The 19,945-nt window shown below is 42.7% G+C and overlaps 2 protein-coding genes across 2 annotated transcripts in view; both read right to left on the bottom strand.

Moving 5' to 3' along the window:
• Window positions 1–2,928, bottom strand: part of NUP54 (nucleoporin 54) — a 30,521-nt gene extending 27,593 nt beyond the window's left edge. Inside the window, exon 1 of the mRNA XM_029236085.1 lies at window positions 2,743–2,928. Coding sequence (XP_029091918.1) covers window positions 2,743–2,809 — 67 coding nt within the window. The 5' untranslated portion in view covers window positions 2,810–2,928. The remainder of the gene's footprint in view (window positions 1–2,742) is intronic.
• A 3,934-nt stretch (window positions 2,929–6,862) lies between these two features.
• The window catches only part of SCARB2 (scavenger receptor class B member 2), a 72,594-nt gene continuing 59,511 nt past the window's right edge, over window positions 6,863–19,945 (bottom strand). Inside the window, exons 8-13 of the mRNA XM_029234692.1 lie at window positions 19,025–19,046; window positions 17,302–17,466; window positions 15,817–15,890; window positions 14,415–14,466; window positions 11,247–11,405; window positions 6,863–9,760 (exon numbers count right to left, since the gene is read on the bottom strand). Of these exons, the coding sequence (XP_029090525.1) occupies window positions 9,722–9,760; window positions 11,247–11,405; window positions 14,415–14,466; window positions 15,817–15,890; window positions 17,302–17,466; window positions 19,025–19,046 (511 nt within the window). The 3' untranslated portion in view covers window positions 6,863–9,721. The remainder of the gene's footprint in view (window positions 9,761–11,246; window positions 11,406–14,414; window positions 14,467–15,816; window positions 15,891–17,301; window positions 17,467–19,024; window positions 19,047–19,945) is intronic.

The raw sequence follows: 19,945 nt of genomic DNA, 5'->3' as shown, positions 1-19,945 counted from the left end.
CCAATGTGGTGTCAAAAAAGACTTTTAAGACAAATGTCTGAACCATTACTGCTGAGTTATGCTGCAGACTCTCTGGGATTCTAACTTTTAGTCTCATATATTTCTGGCATAAGAGACAGAGATTCATCAATATTGTAACATAAAAGATATAAGAAGGAAAAAAACCCAACCCACTGATAGTCATCGTATGACTCTGACTTGGAAAATTACTCAAGAATAGACTACATGTTGCATGCAGGCACAACCAAATACTCTATTTACTTCTAGGTTCTACTGCAGTACTGAAAACTGTAAACATTTTGGTAAAAATCACCTAAAGTACTGAACATTGTTCCTAATCTTTTTCATTACTTCTAATTTTCACAGAAAAACTAAGATATATTCTGAATTGGCTATACAATAAAAACATTGGTATCTTAACATGCTCCATAATGTGAAAATGTTTATTAGTAAAAATGGATTTGCAAGGATATAAAATAAAAAAGTAAACAAGAATTTCAATCAGCCTTTTGCTGAAGTTGATCAACATACATAAACATACATCAAAGTACTTAAAACAGTTATATTATCACAACTCAAAACTTCACAGTGATAACTCCAAATGAACATGAAATCAAGCAAATACCAACAGGTTTATTTATTACTGTTGAATTATGAGCTGGGTGGGTTTGGTCGGAAACACAAACTTCAAAATAATGTTTCTGTTTTACCCAGTGCCAATTTTAAGCAAACAGGGAAAAGTAAACATACCAAACAACAGTGATATGTGATCACTTTAAATATACCTTAGTGATAATGGATTGTTTAATCTTTGGAACTTCAAGTATTCTTCAAAACGTTTTCGAATCAGATTGCCAAGGTCATATTCACACTGCAGTAACAAGTAACTGCACAAAATGCCAGACTTCCCAAATATGTCGTAGGGAATAAATCATGCTTACCAAATGCATATAATTGGCATGGGCATAAGTGGCATATGTAAGAGAATATGAATAATAAATTCATATACGAGCAGCTGAGGAGCAAGGCTTTTCTATAGGGTCACTGTATGCAAGGTACACATAGACCTATTTTAAATTTTTATATATATATATATATATATGTACACACACACACACACACACACACGTTATAGTTTGTGTTCTGCAGAATTTCCAACGAGCTTCAAACAATCCATATAGATACCAGAATCTTCATAATTACCTTTTTGAGTACAAAGACATCTAGCCTATCTTTTAGAAGCTAATGCTATCTGACAATAAATTAAATTGCTCTCTCTGATCATTTCTCAAAAAATCCAGTAAAGAACTGGGGATTCTTTCTATAATTGCATTATCTTATAGAAATGTATCCTAATCTGCTCAGTTGGCCAAAGAAGCACATTATTATTATTGTACAGGTTAAAAAACAAGACAGGTTGCTGCTGTTCGTATAAGACTTGTTTCTCTCAGGAAACACAAGGACAATCAAATGAAGTTCCAATGAAAGATGCAGGAAAAATGGAAAAAAATGACTGCAGGAGTCCAAGAATTCCAGGAAAATGGGCCTGACTGTTGAGCTTATACTTCGAAAGAGATATCTAATAATTTGGAAGATATACTCTACTCAAAATAAAAATCCATTCCAAATACTTATCACTTGGAAGGTATATTCTGTTCAATTAAATGCAAATTTAACAAAGGAACTTTATAACTTGCCAGACTTCCCCAAACCAAATTTTTTAAGAGTGTCAGAAGTTGGTACAAATGTTTTTGACCCGACATTAGGAAATGAATTTCCTTTCCTTGTTAGACAAGTCGCTGTTCTTTTCCAAACTCTGGAACCACAAGATATTCTTGGACTCCAGCTCCCAACATTCGTTACACAGACGACCCGCATATCTACCTGCACTTGCCAGACTGTTACCAAAATTGAACGGAGTCGCCGAGGTAGTAGAAACACCGAAATTCCCAACATTAAAGTTCACTGCAGGATTAGCAGTTAATCCGAAACCCCCAAAATTAAACCCACTGGCGGTGGAGTTGGCAGTCTCAAGCCCACCAAATCCTGATAGGCGTGTAGGCAAAGAAACAAACAGAATTTTAAAAGGGGGAGGGGGGGAAGAAGAAAGAAGAAAAGAAAAGAAAGCAAGGTAAGGATTAGAAGAGTTTGCAGGAGGTTTCAAAGAAGTGAACAAAGACAAACCCTGACTTTGCTCCAAACGAGTTAAGAAAGCCGAGGAGGCGGGGACGGGAAGGAGGACAGGAGCGTGTAGTCCCGCAGCAAGAACCGAAGGGGCCAGGGCCGAGGGAGCCGCAGAGCAGCGCCCAAGGCTCCCCAGCCCTGTCCTCGCCGAGCCCAGCGGCGGGAACCAAGCGAGCGTTCGCGCCCGTCCCGGACGCTGAGGTGGGGAGGGTGAGTAGAGTTGGGGAGGGAAGGATGGGTCTCCGGCAAAGGGTGAGAGAAGCCGCCTCCGGTCTCTCCGAGTCCGACTCCCAGGCGGCGGGAAACGAGCCCTAGGAGGAGAGGGCCCTGCGGCGACCCACCCGCAGAGCGCGAGCTCCGGGTTGGGCCTCCATTCTCCCCGCGGCCTCCTCAGGAGCCGCCTCCGCCCGCTCTGCTGCCGCCCGCCCTTTACCGAAGCCCCTAAAGTCTCCGCGCGGGCAGGAGACCCCAGGATCCCCAAGCCGAAGAGTCTCGGACCGAAGGGCTGGACCAAAGGCCTTCCCTCCTCCCCGGGAGAAGGTCGGGGGACTCACTCACCCGCAGGGGCCGCGGTGGCTGCAGCTGTACCAGAGGTGCCCGAGGGAGCCCCAAAGTTGAAGGCCATGTCGCGGGAGCAGGGGACCAGAGTGCTGCTCCCGCGGCACTCCGTGCACTCCGCTCTTCGATCCGCTGGGAAACCACACCCGAATCTCGGAGTTCCGCCTCTTTTCTGGCCTAGCCTAAGAAGCCGGAACGCCTGAGAGGCGTAGGGGGTGGAGCGTGGAGAGGGAACGCCCCCGGCTGGGCTTGCTTCCGGGGGCCTGTGGATTCACGTGGTTTGGAGCGTCGCAACCAATGTGAGTTTCTGGGAAGCTCGCCGTGGCGTGCCGCCTGAGAGCCCTTAAAAACTTGCTTTAGGGAGGCCCCGTGGAAAAGATGTGCAGCAGGCTGAATACCAGTGTCCAATGAAGACAGGGTAGGAAAGAAAGCTAAATCCTTATTCTCCATAGTGGAGAGACAGTGGATAACACTAAAACCGAAAATTCACGAAGCAGCATGTCACTTAAAGTCATGGGGTAATGGTGGGGAAAAGAAGAAGAAAGAAAGAAAGAAAAAAGAAGAAGGCTAAAAGAAGTGCCTCTGAGAATGATGTCCATTTAGGTTTTTTGTTTTGTAGAATTCTTGGTAGAAACTTTGTAGAATTATTTGCTTCTTAAATCTATGTGCTTCTGTAACTTTAATAAAAATAAAAACAAAGTCATTGTGTCTATCGAAATTAAAATTGTCTTTGGACCTAGCAATGCTACTTTTAGGAATTTATCTTGTAAATGATTTGGCAAAATTAATGGAATACAAGGTTATAGGTTACAGCCTTATTTATAATAACAAATGATAGGAAACAGTGTTTTGCTTAAATAGTTGCATTCATACAAAGGAATACTATTCAGCCAAGTAAAGCTCTTTATGTACTGAAAAGAACGATCTCAAAGGTAAATTATATAAACACAATTTAGAACACTATATGTGTTCTAAATGCTACAATTTGGGTGGGATAAAAAGAGGGCTAGAATATATAATTACATACATTTGTATGAAATATTCCTGGAAAGATACATTTTTAAAATGAATAACATCGGTTGCCTCTGAGAAGATGAATTGGGTGGCAAGAAGATGGGTGGAGGGAGGACTTTGCAGTATAAAGACCATTTAGTTTTTGAAAATGTAAATGGGTTACCTACTCATACAATTAAATAATGCTAATAGTGGTCATTGCAGAAGTCCCAGTGAGAACGCTGATATACGGATGAGGACAGCAGGAATGAAGACTGGGGAGCAGGTGGACTTGATGATTGATGGGGTGTGGAGAGGCAGGCAAAGAGGAGTCTAGCAAGGGTCCCTGGTTCCTGGCTTGTACACTGTGATGTCATTGGAATTTGGGAGGGAGACAAGAAAAAATGAGTTCCTTTCCTTACTGGATTTGAGGACAACCTGGCTGAGGATATCCAGCTGGCGCTTGGATATGTGGGACTGAGGTGGAACAGAGAGGCCCATGTTTAGGGTGTAATTGAAGCCTGGGTGCCAATGAGATTGTCAGGGAGAGAGGATCAAGTGAGAAGATGCAGCTGAGCATCAGTAATTCGACCAGAGGAGACAGACCTCAAGAGAGCCTGCGAGAAAGAAGCAGCAGCAGCTGAGCCAAATCACAGACGTTACGGATGGAAGGGGAGAACGATCTCAGATGGAAAAGAATGGATGACTATTTCTTCAGTAGGAAGCCATCCCTGATCACCCTTTCTAAAATTGCACATCCCACTCCTGTCACTGACTGCTTTAATATTCTTATTACCACCACCTATTTATTGACCCCCAGCCCCCATTTAATGTTAGCTCCATGAGGGCAGCAAACTTTGTTTTATTTACTGGCTGTGCCCCTGGTGCTAGCAGAGCGCCCACCCACATGATAGGCCCTTATTCAGTACTGTGGAATGAATGAATGATTTCCTCGACATGTTTCTCTCCCTTGCCTTTCCCATTTTCATCTCCAAGTCCTATATATTTTATCTTTTAAATATTTCTAAAATATTTCATTTCCACTGCCATCTTCCTGATTCAAATTACCGTAATCTCTTGCCTAGACCAGGGATCAGCAGACAGCCCATGAGCCAAATGTGGGCTGCTGCCTATTTTGTCCACAGTTTCATTGGAACACAGACATATGCGTTTGCTTACATGTTGTCTATGACTGCTTTCATGCTACAAGTACAGAGTTGAGTAGTTGCGACAGAGAGGCTTGCGAAGCCAAAACTATTTTCTAAGTGGCCCTTTACAGAAAAAAAGTTTGCCAGCTCCTACCTAGACTACCGCGGTGCAATGAGCAAGATTCATTCTAGGTTGTCTGGCAAATGAGCTAGCTGTGGCTGGGGGTTCCCCCTTCTCCTAGGGGAGGGGAAGGGGCTGCACCCAACCTTATGTCCCACGTAACTGGTGTCTTCTTCACCCCAGCAGTGGAGGTTGCAACGTTCCATGGGCAGCCCAAGTCCAAACTGCCCCTTGTTCAGTTGCTTGTGTATTCCTCCATTGACAATACTTCGCCCTATAAAAGGTGGACTAGAAGGAGTCTGCCCTCTGCACTGAGACCAAACAGTGCCCTGGCCCTCAGCTTGCCTCACCATGGGATGACAGGAAGATGGAGGGTCTGTGCCTTCCTTTTTCCAGAATTTTGTTTTTCCCCATTAAAGCCATTACTTGACCTATGCTATGTATGTGGCTTTGTGGAATTCACCCTGCAGGCTAGTGCATGACACCCAGACAAGATCCAGTGGGGACCCTAAAGGAACCACCTAACACAACAGCCTCCTAACTGACCTCCCTTCATCCACGTTGACTCTCTTCCAATTTATTCACCCTGCAGCTACAGTGAGTCTTTCTAAACAAACCTGTCGTATCTCCCATTCCAACCCCCCTACACACACACACACACACACACACACACACACACACACTCTGACCAACAACCCAGTTCACAATACTTCAATGCCTTCCCGTTTGCCTTGAAAAGGACCGAAACCTTTGACATGGCTCAATAAGGCTGCCTTTCTCTTCAGCCTCATCTCCCACTATTCTTCTTCCTTCTCTGAATCCCAGCCAAATATTTTCTCAGTCGCTTGTAACATGTTCCTGGGCACCTCCTGCTACCTCTGTCTGAAATGCTTCGCTTTGCCTCATTAACACCTATTCTTCAGTCTCAGTTAAATGTTACTTCCTTGGGCAAGCCTTCCCTCAACTCCGAGTCAGGTTCCCAGAGCATCATGAAACTTAGTTGAAAGTTTACATTTATGATCAAACAAGGAGCTTCTCCTGTGACAGGAGCCAGTGAAGCAGATTTGGGATTCCTAGGAACCTTATGCTGAGGTTCAAGTGTCCTTAATACATAAGGACATTTGTAACACTGAACTAAATATTTTATGATTGATCTGGATTTGCTCTGACTTCAGAAATAAGTTGCAATATTATTGGGATGGGAAAGGTTTTAAAGGTAATCTAAACTTTTGGACTAATAACTTCAGTCCAAATGTCCACAGAAACAAAGGTCTGGTATTTCTCCAACAGCTCTCTGATCTTGCTGAGCCCTCTGGGTGAACTTCTCTGCATTTCACTTTGCGTTTACCTGGAAGCAGACCTGAATAAGGATGTTAGTGCAGGTAGATTATTTGGTTGGAAGCAGCAGTGAGGGGGTGGGTAGAGTGAGACAGGGGATGAAGAAATGATGATAGGAAGCAGTTTCCGGTGTGGGCAACCCTAGCTGAGGAACCAAGTAGAATGAGCCTGAGAGCTGTCCCTCTGAGGACTGGCACCTTTGTCAGCTGACTCTTGCCCCCTTTGATTGAGCGTCAATACATAGGAGTATTAACCCCCATGCTCCTGAGGGGCTTCCGGGGCTCTGGAGAAAGCTCTGAGGCAGAAGAGCACAGTGTGGGACCTTCTTGAAGTGGGGCTTGTCAGGCTGCCTGTAACTGCAGCTGAGCTGAAATCAGAGGTGGCCCAAGGGTGTGACTCAGGCCTGAGTCCGTCAGGAGGGCAGAGAGCATCTTTCAAATGAAACTCCACAGACCACTGGACATCTGATGACATAACATACAATTTCCAGCGCAATTTCATAGAAAGTTTTTTTATTAGTGAAATATTTCATTGCATTAAGGGTAGAAATAAACATGTCAAGAATCACATGAAAGGAACCAGCGGTATAAACTATAGGAAGAACATTCTGCTCAGCATTCTCTTTAATAGCCACAAGCAATTAATCCTAGTGATAATGCCCAGAGGGCCAAGGATGGCGGTCACCTTTTACAGAACTCTTATCTTGAGCAACTGAAATAAAAAATTAGCCTCTCTTAAGTAAAAACCCCGATAAAGGTTAGTTGTGTAGTACTTGGTCTGCCTGACCATTAGTGAGCTTTCTAGAATAAAGTCTAGTGGGAAAAGCCTGGAGCTGAAAGTGGCAAAGACCATCTCCTGTCCTGTGTTCAACTCCTGATTTTCCCTGAGAGAAGTGAGGTAACCTCTCTCCGTTTGGTTTCTCCCTAAATTGAGTATCATAGTACAGGACACCGTATTCTTTGATTGTGACAATCACAAAGCTTTTGGGGACCTTTCTAGGATAATAGCTCCACAAAAATGACCATGAGGAACTGTTTGTTATTTCAACCTAAAACCAAATAGGTACATTCATTCTTCTTAACCAATCTATAATCTTGACTGCAGTGTATGGGTTTGCCACAGATTTTTCAGAAGGAAAATATCAAATGTGATTTTTAAGCCAAGTAACTATTAAGAATCATATGAAAATATTATGCTTTTGGCCTCCCTGACTGTGTGGGATTCAATCAAAAGGTGTACATCATTAACTGTAATATTATCACTCATAGTGTTTAAAAATCTCTTCCTCACGGATAATTATATTCTGGTAAGAGAATGAATCAATGGGTACGCACTGACATCAGTTTTATTAATGTGAATAAATGGGTGCATAACAGAATAAGATGTACCAATTATCTAGTTAAATATTGATAAATTTTTAAAAATCTAGATATTTGGCATTATTGAAGACAAAATATCTTCAATTTAGCTTTTCACATTTCGGTGATTTGGGGTATCTATAGGTTCTATCTTAATTTATAGAGAAATTGAGAGTTTAATGAACCGCCCCTTCAAAAAGGGAAACATTACAAATTGCTTTAGGGTAGAGAGTAGGAAAATTGAGGCAAGGAAACGAAATGATTTATTACCTCCATACAGGGATCAGAAGTTGTATTTGTGAAATCTGTGGCTTTTTTTCTTTCATTTGCTTACACTGAAACCCAGTTTTAAACAAAAAACCCTGCAGAATGATTCAGTTGTTAAGACATTATCTGTGCACTTTGCCATATTAACTGTACAGGTTTCTCAATCAAAAATGAATAGTGAACGTTGAGAATCAAAGAAACTGCCCTTAAATATGCTTGAATTCTGTGACAGCTGATGGTTCCCAATCCTGACTTAGGTTACACTGAAAGCCAAGAGGTCTTCTGCAGAGAGGTGGCTCTGCTTCTGGTCCCAAGGGACTTTTCTTAAAGGCACTTCCTGTGCAATATTTCAAAACACCATCACTCTGTCAGCAAAATGATTGTCACAGGAAGCGCAGGGCACATTTTTCTCTATTCAGTGAGTGATAGTGAGCCACAAAACATCAGAAGGAACTGAATCTGAGAAAAGAACAACTTATAAAAACAATTTCAAAGTTACCAAGAAGACTGCCCTAGAAGAAATGTCTCTTTAGTGTAGTCAGACTTCCTGAAATTTAAGTGTAACTTAGGCTGTGGAGAGATGGATTTCCTATATTTATAAATCATTTTACAAATAATCACTCAATAGTATTGTAATTGTAACAGTCACATTTGGCAAGGGTGATTGGGGAAAAAAATCAGTTACTGATTACCTTCTCCCAGAAACATCTTTCCACATCAAGATCATTTGGACTAAAAAAATAACAAACTACCCACAAATGTCGTAACTAGCATTCTATTCTATATGAAATATCTGTACTTGTCCTCACCAACATCATTTATGCATCCTCTCAATTCACAAAAGTACAAGTCAAAAATCCTCAGGTGCTTGTCACTATCAACTCCTGGGTACCACCTCCACAAACCCCTTCCCTGCTTGATTCCTACCCTGTATGAAAGCTGTCTGAATTATTTTCCTGGAGGAATTATGAACTGAAGATTAGCAAGAAATGCAATATGGGGCTTCCCTGGTGGCGCAGGGGTTGAGAGTCCGCCTGCCGATGCAAGGGACACGGGTTCGTGTCCCGGTCCGGGAAGATCCCACATGCCGCGGAGCGGCTGGGCCCGTGAGCCATGGACGCTGAGCCTGTGCGTCCGTAGCCTGTGCTCTGCAGCGGGAGAGGCCACAACAGTGAGAGGCCCGCGTACAGAAAAAAAAAAAAAAAAAAAGCAATATGCACCTTTTCAAAAGAGGAAATTAGATGCATTTGAATGATATTGAATGAGGCTTACCATTTTACCCTGCATCCCAAAATCTTATTTACTTCTGTTTTGTGGATGAAATGAATGGAGGAATACAACATCAAATAGTATTTATGTATTTTGAGCACAAAGTTTGGTGAATGAAGAGTAGTGAATAAGGTTAGACCAAGTAGTGTTAACAAGTGATGCACAGACATTATAACCACGACAGTGGTCACAAAATTCTGGAGCTACCAGCACCCAACAACAAAAAAATTACTATACCAGAGTTTATTAAATACTTGCTAGACACATGAAAAACAATTTGTCAGGGACCACAGGATCCTAATGGCCAACCAGGTCAGCCTGTTCTTGAACCTCTGCCAGAAGGTGCTGAACACACGCAGGCACGGGGTCTCCTCCCTCTCGCACCAGTTGACAAGCCTGTGAGGATGCAGACAGTTGCCCCACTGTCGTGGTCCAGGTCACGACAGCTCGCACGCTTCCTTCCTCAGGCGCAGCCCATGGTTAGCTTAGGTTCGTATGAGGGGTGCTCTTTCGTCTGCAGTTCCCTGAGACCAGGTGAGAGATGACAGTGAGGTTAGGAGATCACGTGACCAACTTCTCCCCAGATGTGAAAAGTGGAGAGAGGGGTGCAAGGAGGGGAAACTGATGGGAAGACTGTCATCCCAATCACCTTCTCTTCTCTTGGCCTGCTTCCTCTTGCTGTTTCTTTAACATTCAGCCCTAATCCTCTCCAGGGGGCCTGCTCTGACACCCCTACCCTGACACTGGACCAGAACCTTTCTCCTTGTGTTGACCTGGACCATAATTCTCATCACATCCTATTGAATTTCTCTCCTTCAGTTGGAGGCCCATCAGAGAACAATGTGTCATAGGTGATGGGTGCTCAGTAATGCTTGCTTGTTGGATATGTGAAGACGGCTAATTGTAGGAACAGTCATAATATTTACGTGGGCTTTCATCTGTGCCTATGAAAAGCTCAGTGACAGTACAATCCATCTTACATTGACTGTAAGATCAATCCATAGATAGAAATGGAAAAATCGTTGTCTCACACCTAATTCACGCTAATGTGATGGGCATGGGTTGAAAGGCATACTGGAAGCACGCAGAAGACAGGGAAATCTGAGCTTATAGGATTTAGATGGTTTCAGCCTATTTCATTTCCTACGTCACATTTGCCTCATACATAATGGAGGCAGTGAAGAGAGGGGAAAAAAAAGCCTTTGTTGCAAACAGAGAGGCTGGTGAGAATTTAAGAAGGGCTCATTGAAGGTGTTAAGACCCCTGGGTTGGCCTGCTGGTCACTTAGGGAAGCCAACCTAACCACTTATCCCACCTATTTGGGGCTGTTCCCACCCCTCCAGGAGAGGAACTACTCCCCTGTGCCCATCATTTATTATGCAATGACGACTCAGTGGTAGGTATCTTCTGATAAACCAGGGATTCTTTCCAAGCAGATTTCTGGCTGCCTTGCTCTATAATTATGGAGCTATTTTGTCATATAACTAATATTTATTGAGCTCTTACTAAATGCTTACACTGGGCCAAGTGCTTTATGTTTAAAATATCATCAAATCCTCACAAAAAACTCCTAAGCGAGGCTCAATTATCATCCCATTTTACAGACAGAGAAAACAAGGCACAGTTTCTGGGGTCACACAGCTATTAAGTGGCCAAACTGGGATTTGAACCTGGGCAGTCTGACAGGAAAGCCCGGGTGCCTAGCTGTTTTATATTCTTCCTCTTTTTTTCAGGTTATTTGCAAAGACATAATGCTTTCTCCCAGGGGTTCCATTCCTACCAAGAAAGCCTGAAATACTGGGAAATACCATTCTATCACCCCTCCACCTTGACACACTTCCCTTGCCTCTCATTTGGCCCAGCAGTAATATAACCATCAAATCACTGTGCCCAGCATAAAACCTCAGAATCCACCCTAATAAGCCCTCTGACAGCCCTTCAGTGAAGCACAGCTGAAGTCCTCAGGGAACGTTATTCAGTAAGGGAGACATTCCTCCAGCCACTGCTCACCTCATCCATGGATCCCTGTCCTCTGCACGCAAGCCAGGTGAAGATCAGACCAAAGAACACACCCAGCGCCATGATAATGTAGGGTATGTTGGTGATGATCAGAGTGGTGTTAATCACAGACTTCAGTCGACTTGCAGTCTCTTTATCAATGAGAACACTCTGCGAGGAGGAGCAAGAAAATAGTATTCCCTTGATTACTGAATATCCAGGGTGTAAAGTTTTTTGCTCTATCTTTCCTCCAAACCATTAAACACAATTTGGGTATGTCCTCCTGTTAGCAAACCAGAGATACTGAAAATCCTTTTATAAGTCAGAATAACCAGAGGGGGCACTTATTCATTGATGTCTCTTTTCTCCTGAAGACATGTTTTACTCAAAATTGGTGGGAAAAAGGAGGGGGAAAGTATTCAGAAATACTGAGATAATATCAGCTTTTCTTTTGTATCAGATAACTCCATGTCACCCTTCAAAATCCAACTCAGCATAACTTCCTTCCAGAAGTCTCCTTTGGCCTGGTTCAAGGCCCCTTTTCTGCGCTTCCATCTCACATTCTAAAATCTTCCATCACTGTCTCCACATTCTGCATTATAACTGTCTATTTACTTGTTTGTCTCCTCCTGACTGTGAGGTTCCTGAAGGCAAGACTTTTATTTCAGTCAACTAAACACTGGGTATAGCGCCTGAAACACAGTAGGTGCTCAATTAATGTCGCTTGATTAGATTAATGAATGAATGAATGAATGCAATATTCCAACAATGGCATGTGGAAAGCATCATTTCTCTCTTGGTTGGATCTATACTGATCGGGACCAGAGGTCTAGACAGAAAGTGTTCAGGGAAGTCTTGAGGCTAACCAGAATTCCAGATAACTAAGGGCAAAAGTATTATCACCTTAAACTGTGAGGTATCTGAAGAGCTTAATTCTATAAAAATTATTAGCAACAACCGGGACTTTGGGCTTAATTTAGGCTCAATTTGCAGATGAAGGCCCATCATGGTCAGAGTCTCCACCTCTGGAAGGAAAGGGGTGGGAGAGCAGTCTCAAAGGTCACTTCCAGGTCTAATGTTTTCCTTTTCTAGAGAAGAGAAAAGTCAAGTTCTTTCTGGGAGGGAGTAAAAGCACGAGGTTTCACTCCATCATTCCCTGGACTCAATCTAGTCTTTAACAAAAAGTCAAAGCAGAAGTTAAGGTGGAGGGGACTTCAAATATGATGCAACAATGAATGTAAGCTGGCAGAACAGGGCCCTTCCACACTTTCAAAAAGCCCTCCTTCCATGGCTCTCCCCACAAACAATAACCGTAATGACCCAGGAGCAACTGCAAATAGGTCCTATAAATGGTAAATATTGCCTGAATTCTTCCTATGAAACAATAAAAGCCTTGTCTTAGAACTGTAATCACAAACCCTTCAAAAGTTTATCAATGTGGCTACCAATACAATGCTAAGTTGAAAAAGGATATAAAACTGTATCTACCGTATGGTCTCAACTATGTAATATCAAAACCAGAAAAATACTGAGGCAACATAAGCAGATTTCAATTGCACTTTTCTGTGAGGGATGGGCTTGCTTATCAAGCAGTTCACTTTTTAAATACTATTTTTAATCTCCTGAGTTCTATAAAGAGCACGTTACTTTTACAAAATGTGAAACATCAAATTATTTTTTACAAAGTTGTTTTGGAAAAGAAATTTTACAACATATTGCTGAGGAAAATAAAGCAAGTTAAAAACAATTTATCAGGGGCTTCCCTGGTGGCTCAGTGGTTAAGAATCCACCTGCCAGTGCAGGGGACACAGGTTCGAGCCCTGGTCCGGGAAGATCACATGCCGCGGAGCAACTAAGCCCGTGTGCCACAACTTCTGAGCCTCCGCTCTGGAGCCCGTGAGCCACAACTACTGAAGCCGGTGCACCTAGAGCCCGTGCTCCACAACAAGAGAGGCCCGCGCACCGCAATGAAGAGTAGCCCCCTCTCACTGCCACTAGAGAAAGCCTGTGCAGCAAATAAGACCCAACACAGCCAAAAATAAACTAATTAATTAATTAAAAAAAAAAATTTATCAGTCTGCCTCAGGTTTTGTGAGAAGTCATTTGAACTTTCCCTTTCCTTGCTAATCTTTGTTACTAAATCTTCTACAAAGAACAAATATTTTTAGGGAAGAGAGAAAAATCATGAAACTTTTAACAACTGTTGCTGTTAACAATGGAAGCCAGCCGATCATGAATTTGAGGGGGAAAATTCTGCAAGTTTCCCCTCAAAACTGGGTGAAAGAGAGAAGGGAAATTGAGGAGATATAACTACAGTAAATGTGATATGTGATTCAGAAAAGAATTTATCACAGGCGTCTAAAATAGTGGATGTTTTATGAGCTTTCAGAATATGCTTTACAGAACTTCAATTTATGCCTAACAATTAGGGATAACATTTCTGTGGGTACACTGTGAAAGAAATATTTCTCAAGAGAAACTCCTCTTGTTTGAACTAAGACAGGAACCAGAAAGTAGAAAAGACTCTATGCTATGATGAAGGATAAGGCACCCACGTATCACTGCAATTAATGGGCATGTATCACATTTTATTTAATAATTTCTCAAGCACCCCACGCTCTTTTTTATTCTTTTTCTCCTCAACTAATGAACAGTAAACTAATTACCTTTGCATTTTGTTTCTTACATAACCAGTTTCCCAGAAAGAAGTTTCACCCAAATAATGTTCTTGACAAGGGAAATTTCTTTCTGTCGTTTTCAAATCTCAGACACAGGAAGATTCATGTAAACATATAAACAGAAATTTTCTGAGGACAAACAGGTTTTTAAAAATCACCTTGGGCTTCCCTGGTGGCACAGTGGTTAAGAGTCCGCCTGCCGATGCAGGGGACGTGGGTTCGTGACCCGGTCTGGGAAGATCCCACATGCCCCGGAGCGGCTGGGCCCGTGAGCCATGGCCGCTAAGCCTATGCGTCCGGAGTCTGTGCTCCGCAACGGGAGAGGCCACAGCGGTGAGAGGCGCGCGTACCGCAAAAAAAAAAAAAAAAAAAAAGAAAAAAAAAAAAATCACCTTTGCCCCTTTCTCACATCTTAAATTACACATAGCTACAATCGCAGAAGTAGGAAGTTCCCCAAGCTTCCACAGGTAAAACGTACCTGTGGCTCCCTCCCAGGACTTACCTCATTGATATACATCACTGGGAAAACCAGGGTTCTAATATTTCCCGTTTCACTACAAACACAAAAAAAGAGACTATTTTATAGACATCCTCATTAGGATGGCACACTGGCCTGGCGAGACAAGTTTATATGAAAATGCCAGCCCAGTTATTTCATTAAATTACCTGGAATTTATGCAGACCTCTTATTATATCTGCAAACACCTAATAATCAGCAGTTAGATCACAAACAGTCTAGCAATTCAAAGGGTTGCACATTTATGTAAAGTGTGTTTAACCAAAACACAAGATGCCAAAAGTAAATTCATCAAAATGATTACCATACTCCCAAGAGTTATTGGAGGGGAGGTTCCAGCAGAACAATGCTGTCATTCCTCAGAATGTTTTATAATTAGGCTACTCAGTATTGTCTTTACAAGAGCCTGGAGCAATCACTTACTGAGCATTTACTATGTACCAGCTCTGTACCAGGTGTCTTGGGAACATTATCTCACTTAATTCTCATGGTAGTCCCAATGCAGTAGGTATTACTGTCCCAGGTTTAAGACAAGGAGATGGTGGCTCGGAGTAATTTGCCCAGGACCACCATGAGGAAGTGGTGGAGCTAGGATTGGAATTCCACTTTGATTCTAAGGCTCTAGATTGTAACTACTAAATTATACTCCCTCAGAAATACACAAAATGCATCCTTACAAATCACATTTGCTTTCTAGAAAGATCCCAAACACATGTGCTTAAGCCTGGCAAATTTTATGGGGGGAGCCAACCAAGTTTGAATGATAGATAGGCGACAGAAAGATTAGATAAATATAGATATATTATAGATATGTATTACAGTTTTGCATTCTGCTTTTTCATTCAACATTGAATGAAATCATTTTCTCAATTTCCACTGAAAAGTCTGAGCAGGAGATTATACTCGAGAATCCTAATTAAGTAGAAGGAGTGTGGGTACACTGGACTCCAGAGAGTATTTAACCATCCACGGGAGGGTTTGTGGCTGGCCTGGGTGGGAGCAGTGGAAAGAAAGGGAGGGAGGGAGGCAGCCAGAATCCTGGTGAGGGAAATGCTTAGCAGAGTGGGTAAGAGTAGACTCTGGGCCTCAGTTTCCTCATCTGTAAAAGGGGGTAATACAGGGTTATTGTGAGGAACAAATGAGTTAATGTGTGTAAACTACTTAGAATAATGGCTGATCCATGGAAAACATTCTATAAGTGTTTGGTTAAGTAAAATAATTAACTTCCAAGACCAAGGCTGCCCATGACAATGCTGATCGTGCCTCATCCCTGAAGGCCAGGGTGAACAGACTTAGAAGTGGGCTGTACCCCTCTCGACATCAACCCCACCAGAAAGTCAATGTAGCAAAACCACCCTCTGCCTCTGCAGAAACAAGCAAAACTTACATAAAGTCATCTAATTTTTTGACATAAACGTTGATTTGGAACCTCTTGGCTGCTCTTAGGATAATTCCAGTCAACTGTGAATCAGAGAAGTAGAAAGAAAACGTTAGGATTTATTAAAACCACACACACAGTTTTTGTCGATAGAGCACCGTTTCTGGGTGGTTCTGATAAACAGGGCGGCCACTGCCACATTTGCTAGGCAGAGTGGGACGAGGGAAAACTGTTCCCCAGGACAGAATGAGAATTGTGGATTGTGTAAGGTGCCTGGTAGACCAATGTTTCTCACACTTTACTATGCATGCGAGTCCTTGGGCACCTTATTAAAATGCAGATTCTGATTTGGTAGGTCTGGGGTGGGGCCTGAGATTGGGCAGGATGCTGTCACTTTGAATAGCAAAGCCCTAGAGGACCCGGGCAGGAAGGAGATCCAGCAGATACCCTGTCAGCTCTGGGTTTCCAGGCGGAGGGCCAGAGTGCTACAAGGAAGACATGGTGACAGCCAGAGAATGGTGCCCACGTGTGGCCAGGCCCACCCAACAGAGCCCGGAGGACAGACACAGCATTGTCCTCCCATGGCCACGCCACCCTCTGCACCAAACGGGTGGGGTTGTGCCTCACCCTGGTGACAAGCAGTTTGGCTACTGAAAAGGAACTGACTGATGGCTAAGAGAGAAAAGGGAGAAAACCACACCTGACCTTATTCACAAAACGATAAGAGCACCGATTTCTCAAATATAAATGCAATGAGTGTAGCTAAGGGTGAAATGCCCATAAGTCGCTGTGCTCAAAGAATGTGCTGGCTCTTCTGTGACTGTTTCATGCATGTGCTCAAAATCCCAAGAATGAAGATATCTCACCTTTAATTCAGTCCCTATAGTGAAAGGTTCTCACATTGTGAAATGATACATCCTCTCAACATGGTTTTTAGGTTTTCTCCTCTATGAATACGGGATTAGAGTATGTATATATTTGATGCTTTTTAAATTAATGATGTCATATAATAACTCTCAAAAGCACCTGTATAAAGAGTTTTGCCAAAAGTGACTGAAGCTAATATATATACATTTAGATTTCAACCAAAACGTTCCTGGCAGCGAGTAAGCAGAGGAATGTCTTCACCCTGCTCATCTGTGGCCCAGTGAGAGGAATGTGTGGATGTTCAGGTCCAGTCTTTTGGCAACAGAAGACTGACCAGGTTACCTGGGTCCGATTCCAGTTGTTTCCAATGATGGGACTTTCACTGTTGCTTTTTTGTTAAAGTGGGTTTGCCGATATTTCTGCGTATTAGCTCAATACAACTCAGCCTTCTAATTACAGGGCTGTGAGACTCTACATCACATCACACTGAGCTGAGCTCCCTCCACTTGAATATGTGAATGGAAGGAAGACAATACACTTCTCAAGAGTACCCAGGGCTAAGCTGGTGAACACCGTATAGACAGAATAAAATGTATGGTTTTTAACCAAGAAGATGTGTGTACTCACAGGATTAATGTCCACAAATGTTTCATGATAGTCCTTATTTGGGTGCATGCCTTCTATGGCAGAAACAAACTTCTCATCTGCTTGGTAGAAGTGTGGGAAAGACATAATAATAGGTGCACCTGCATTTTGAGGAAAACAGAAATGAATGGTGAGGTTCTTAAAAGTCTAAGATGAATATAAAGTTCCTGACCACAAATCCAGTTCCTCAGTAGGGGGAAAGCTATACACAGAAAAGTTGGGTTGGGGAGAGGGGCAGGCTAAAAGTATATTCTATACCTCTTAGCTAGGGATTTATACTTCATCTTCTGACATCTCATTTACCCCTACATTATTTTATATCATAATATGAAGTCCTGGCTTCATATCATGAAGCCAGGCTAAATGAAGTCCTGGCTAAATCATTTATTCTTCAACAAACATTTGCTGAACCTATAATAGACAAATGCTTTACACACATTCTTTTAATTAACGCTCCCAGCAGTCCTATGAAGTTAGAACTATTTCCTTCCTTTTGCATTTGAGGAAAGGGAGGTTCAGAGAAGTTATAAAATTTCCCCAAGCTTTCAGGTGATGGAGGCAGAATTCTGATCAAATAAGGGACAACTCATTTTAAAGCACTCGTTTCAACTGTAATTCTCTACCAGTACATGGACTTTTTTCCCCCTTATTTTCCTGCTTTCCTGTTTACGTTTTACCCAAAACAGGCATCTTGCGGCATCTTAGTTCCCCGACCAGGGACTGAACCCCGGCCCTCAGCAGTGAACGTGCGGAGCCCTAACCACTGGACCGCCAGGGAATTCCCAATGCAGAATTTTTTTAAGACTTTGCCTGGTCCTGCCATCTGCAGCCTCTTGACTAGATCAAGGTCTGCCCACAGGAAGACACTGGTTTTTTTTTTTAAAAAAAAATTTCCTATTCATTTTAAGGAAGCAATAGAGAAGCAAGTTATTAAAGGAAACCTATTCTATTGATAGATTTTGCTCTTGAAAAGAGGAGAGGGACTCAGTAACTGCTGTCAGGAAAATACATTTTGGGAGAAATTAGCTTAACGGTGAGTAGTTTAAGTCTGCTCACATACCCTCCAGCCCATGGCTCAGACACCTCCCTTGCCACACACACAGTTCTGCTCTCTGCAGCTACACAGTTTCACGAAGACACGATGTCCTTCTTTGTGACCTACACTGACCTTTATTTATTTATTTTTTTGGCTGCACCACGTGGCTTGTGAGATCTTAGCTCCCTGACCAGGGATGGAACCCAGGCCCTCAGCAGTGAGTGGGCAGAGTCCTAACCACTGGACCGCCAGGGAATTTCCTACACTGACCTTTAAAATGTATTTTTAAAGATCTGTTAAGGACTTAATAAGGGCCAGACACTGTCCTGAGTGTTTTACATACATTATCTCTAACCTTCACACAACCCTCCAAGGAAGTTATAATCACCCCCCCGCATTTTACAGATGAGAAAACTGCTGTCTGGAACCCTCCTTCAGCAACGTGGCCAATTTGCTAACAAACAGAAGTCAATCCCAGATCCCCCTGACTCCAGAACGCTCACTCATCCCACCAGCCAGAATGTTCCCCTGGGGAATGCAAAACACTTGAGGATAGTCCTGAAGGGTAATATTTCAGTCCACAGCTGGGAACACAGAACAGGCAAGAGGAAAAGGATTATAGCAAGAGGTATGACTGTTGCAAAGTAGAATCCTTCTGTTGGTTCTGACATCAACTTCTTGAGGAAGCAGACTGTTAACAAAACAACAAGAAAAATGTGTCTACATGTGTGCCTTGAACCACAGAAACATGGGCTGATAGGGCAGGTGCCATTTCAGGACCATCCCCCAGTGAGCCAGCAGGAGAGGTCTGATCTCTAGGTCAGGGGTGTGTGTTCCCCAGAACAGCGGTTCCCAATCTCGCAGGTACCAGCTTCATGAGAATCACCTGAAGTTCATTAAAACTACAGATTCTGGGGTGCTAGCAGGTGGGCCCTGGGACAGATGTTTTAATGATTCTCCAGACAGCTCTGAGGTCAGGCTTGGGAGCCATGACCCCATCAGACAAGGAAAGGGAGGGTTATCCCAAAAGGAGATTTTCAAACCAAATGGACAAGGGGGCAAAAGTTAGCACATTATTCAGGAAAAAAGTACAACTTTAATCAAGAGAAAGGAGTTACAGAGTTTCTCAAGAGAAACTTTAAACAAGAATTGTAGCCTCAGAAAGATCGCAGTACAAATATGAGAAGACCCTAAGTTCTAGCAGGAACTTGCTCAGAGGTAAGGATTTTATAAAAATCCCATTCCTTCTCTGAGCCCTGGTTTCCACAGTTATGAACAGAGGCTACTGGCTGTCAATCTGGCAAGGCTATTGTGAATATTATGCAGCATGTGACCGTAAAAACTAGTCCTCGTGATGAAAAAAATGCTTCTGTCAGCTGCACCCCTGATCATTCCACCTCATTCACGGAAAGGAGCACATTAGCTCAGACATTAAGAAACACTGGCCCTGGACCGGTTTCAAGAAAAAAGAAAAACAAACTCTTAAACTACTGCCCAGGAAAAACATAACATGGCAATCTAGGAATAAAAATCATTACAGGAAAGCCAATGCTTTTTTTTAAAAAAAAACTATGCTATAGCCATGTTACA

This window comes from Monodon monoceros, unplaced genomic scaffold, assembly GCF_005190385.1.
Source record: "Monodon monoceros isolate NGI ecotype Baffin Bay Population unplaced genomic scaffold, NGI_Narwhal_1 Super_Scaffold_20, whole genome shotgun sequence".
Taxonomy (NCBI): domain Eukaryota; kingdom Metazoa; phylum Chordata; class Mammalia; order Artiodactyla; family Monodontidae; genus Monodon; species Monodon monoceros.
This window is presented reverse-complemented; position numbering and strand designations above follow the sequence as displayed.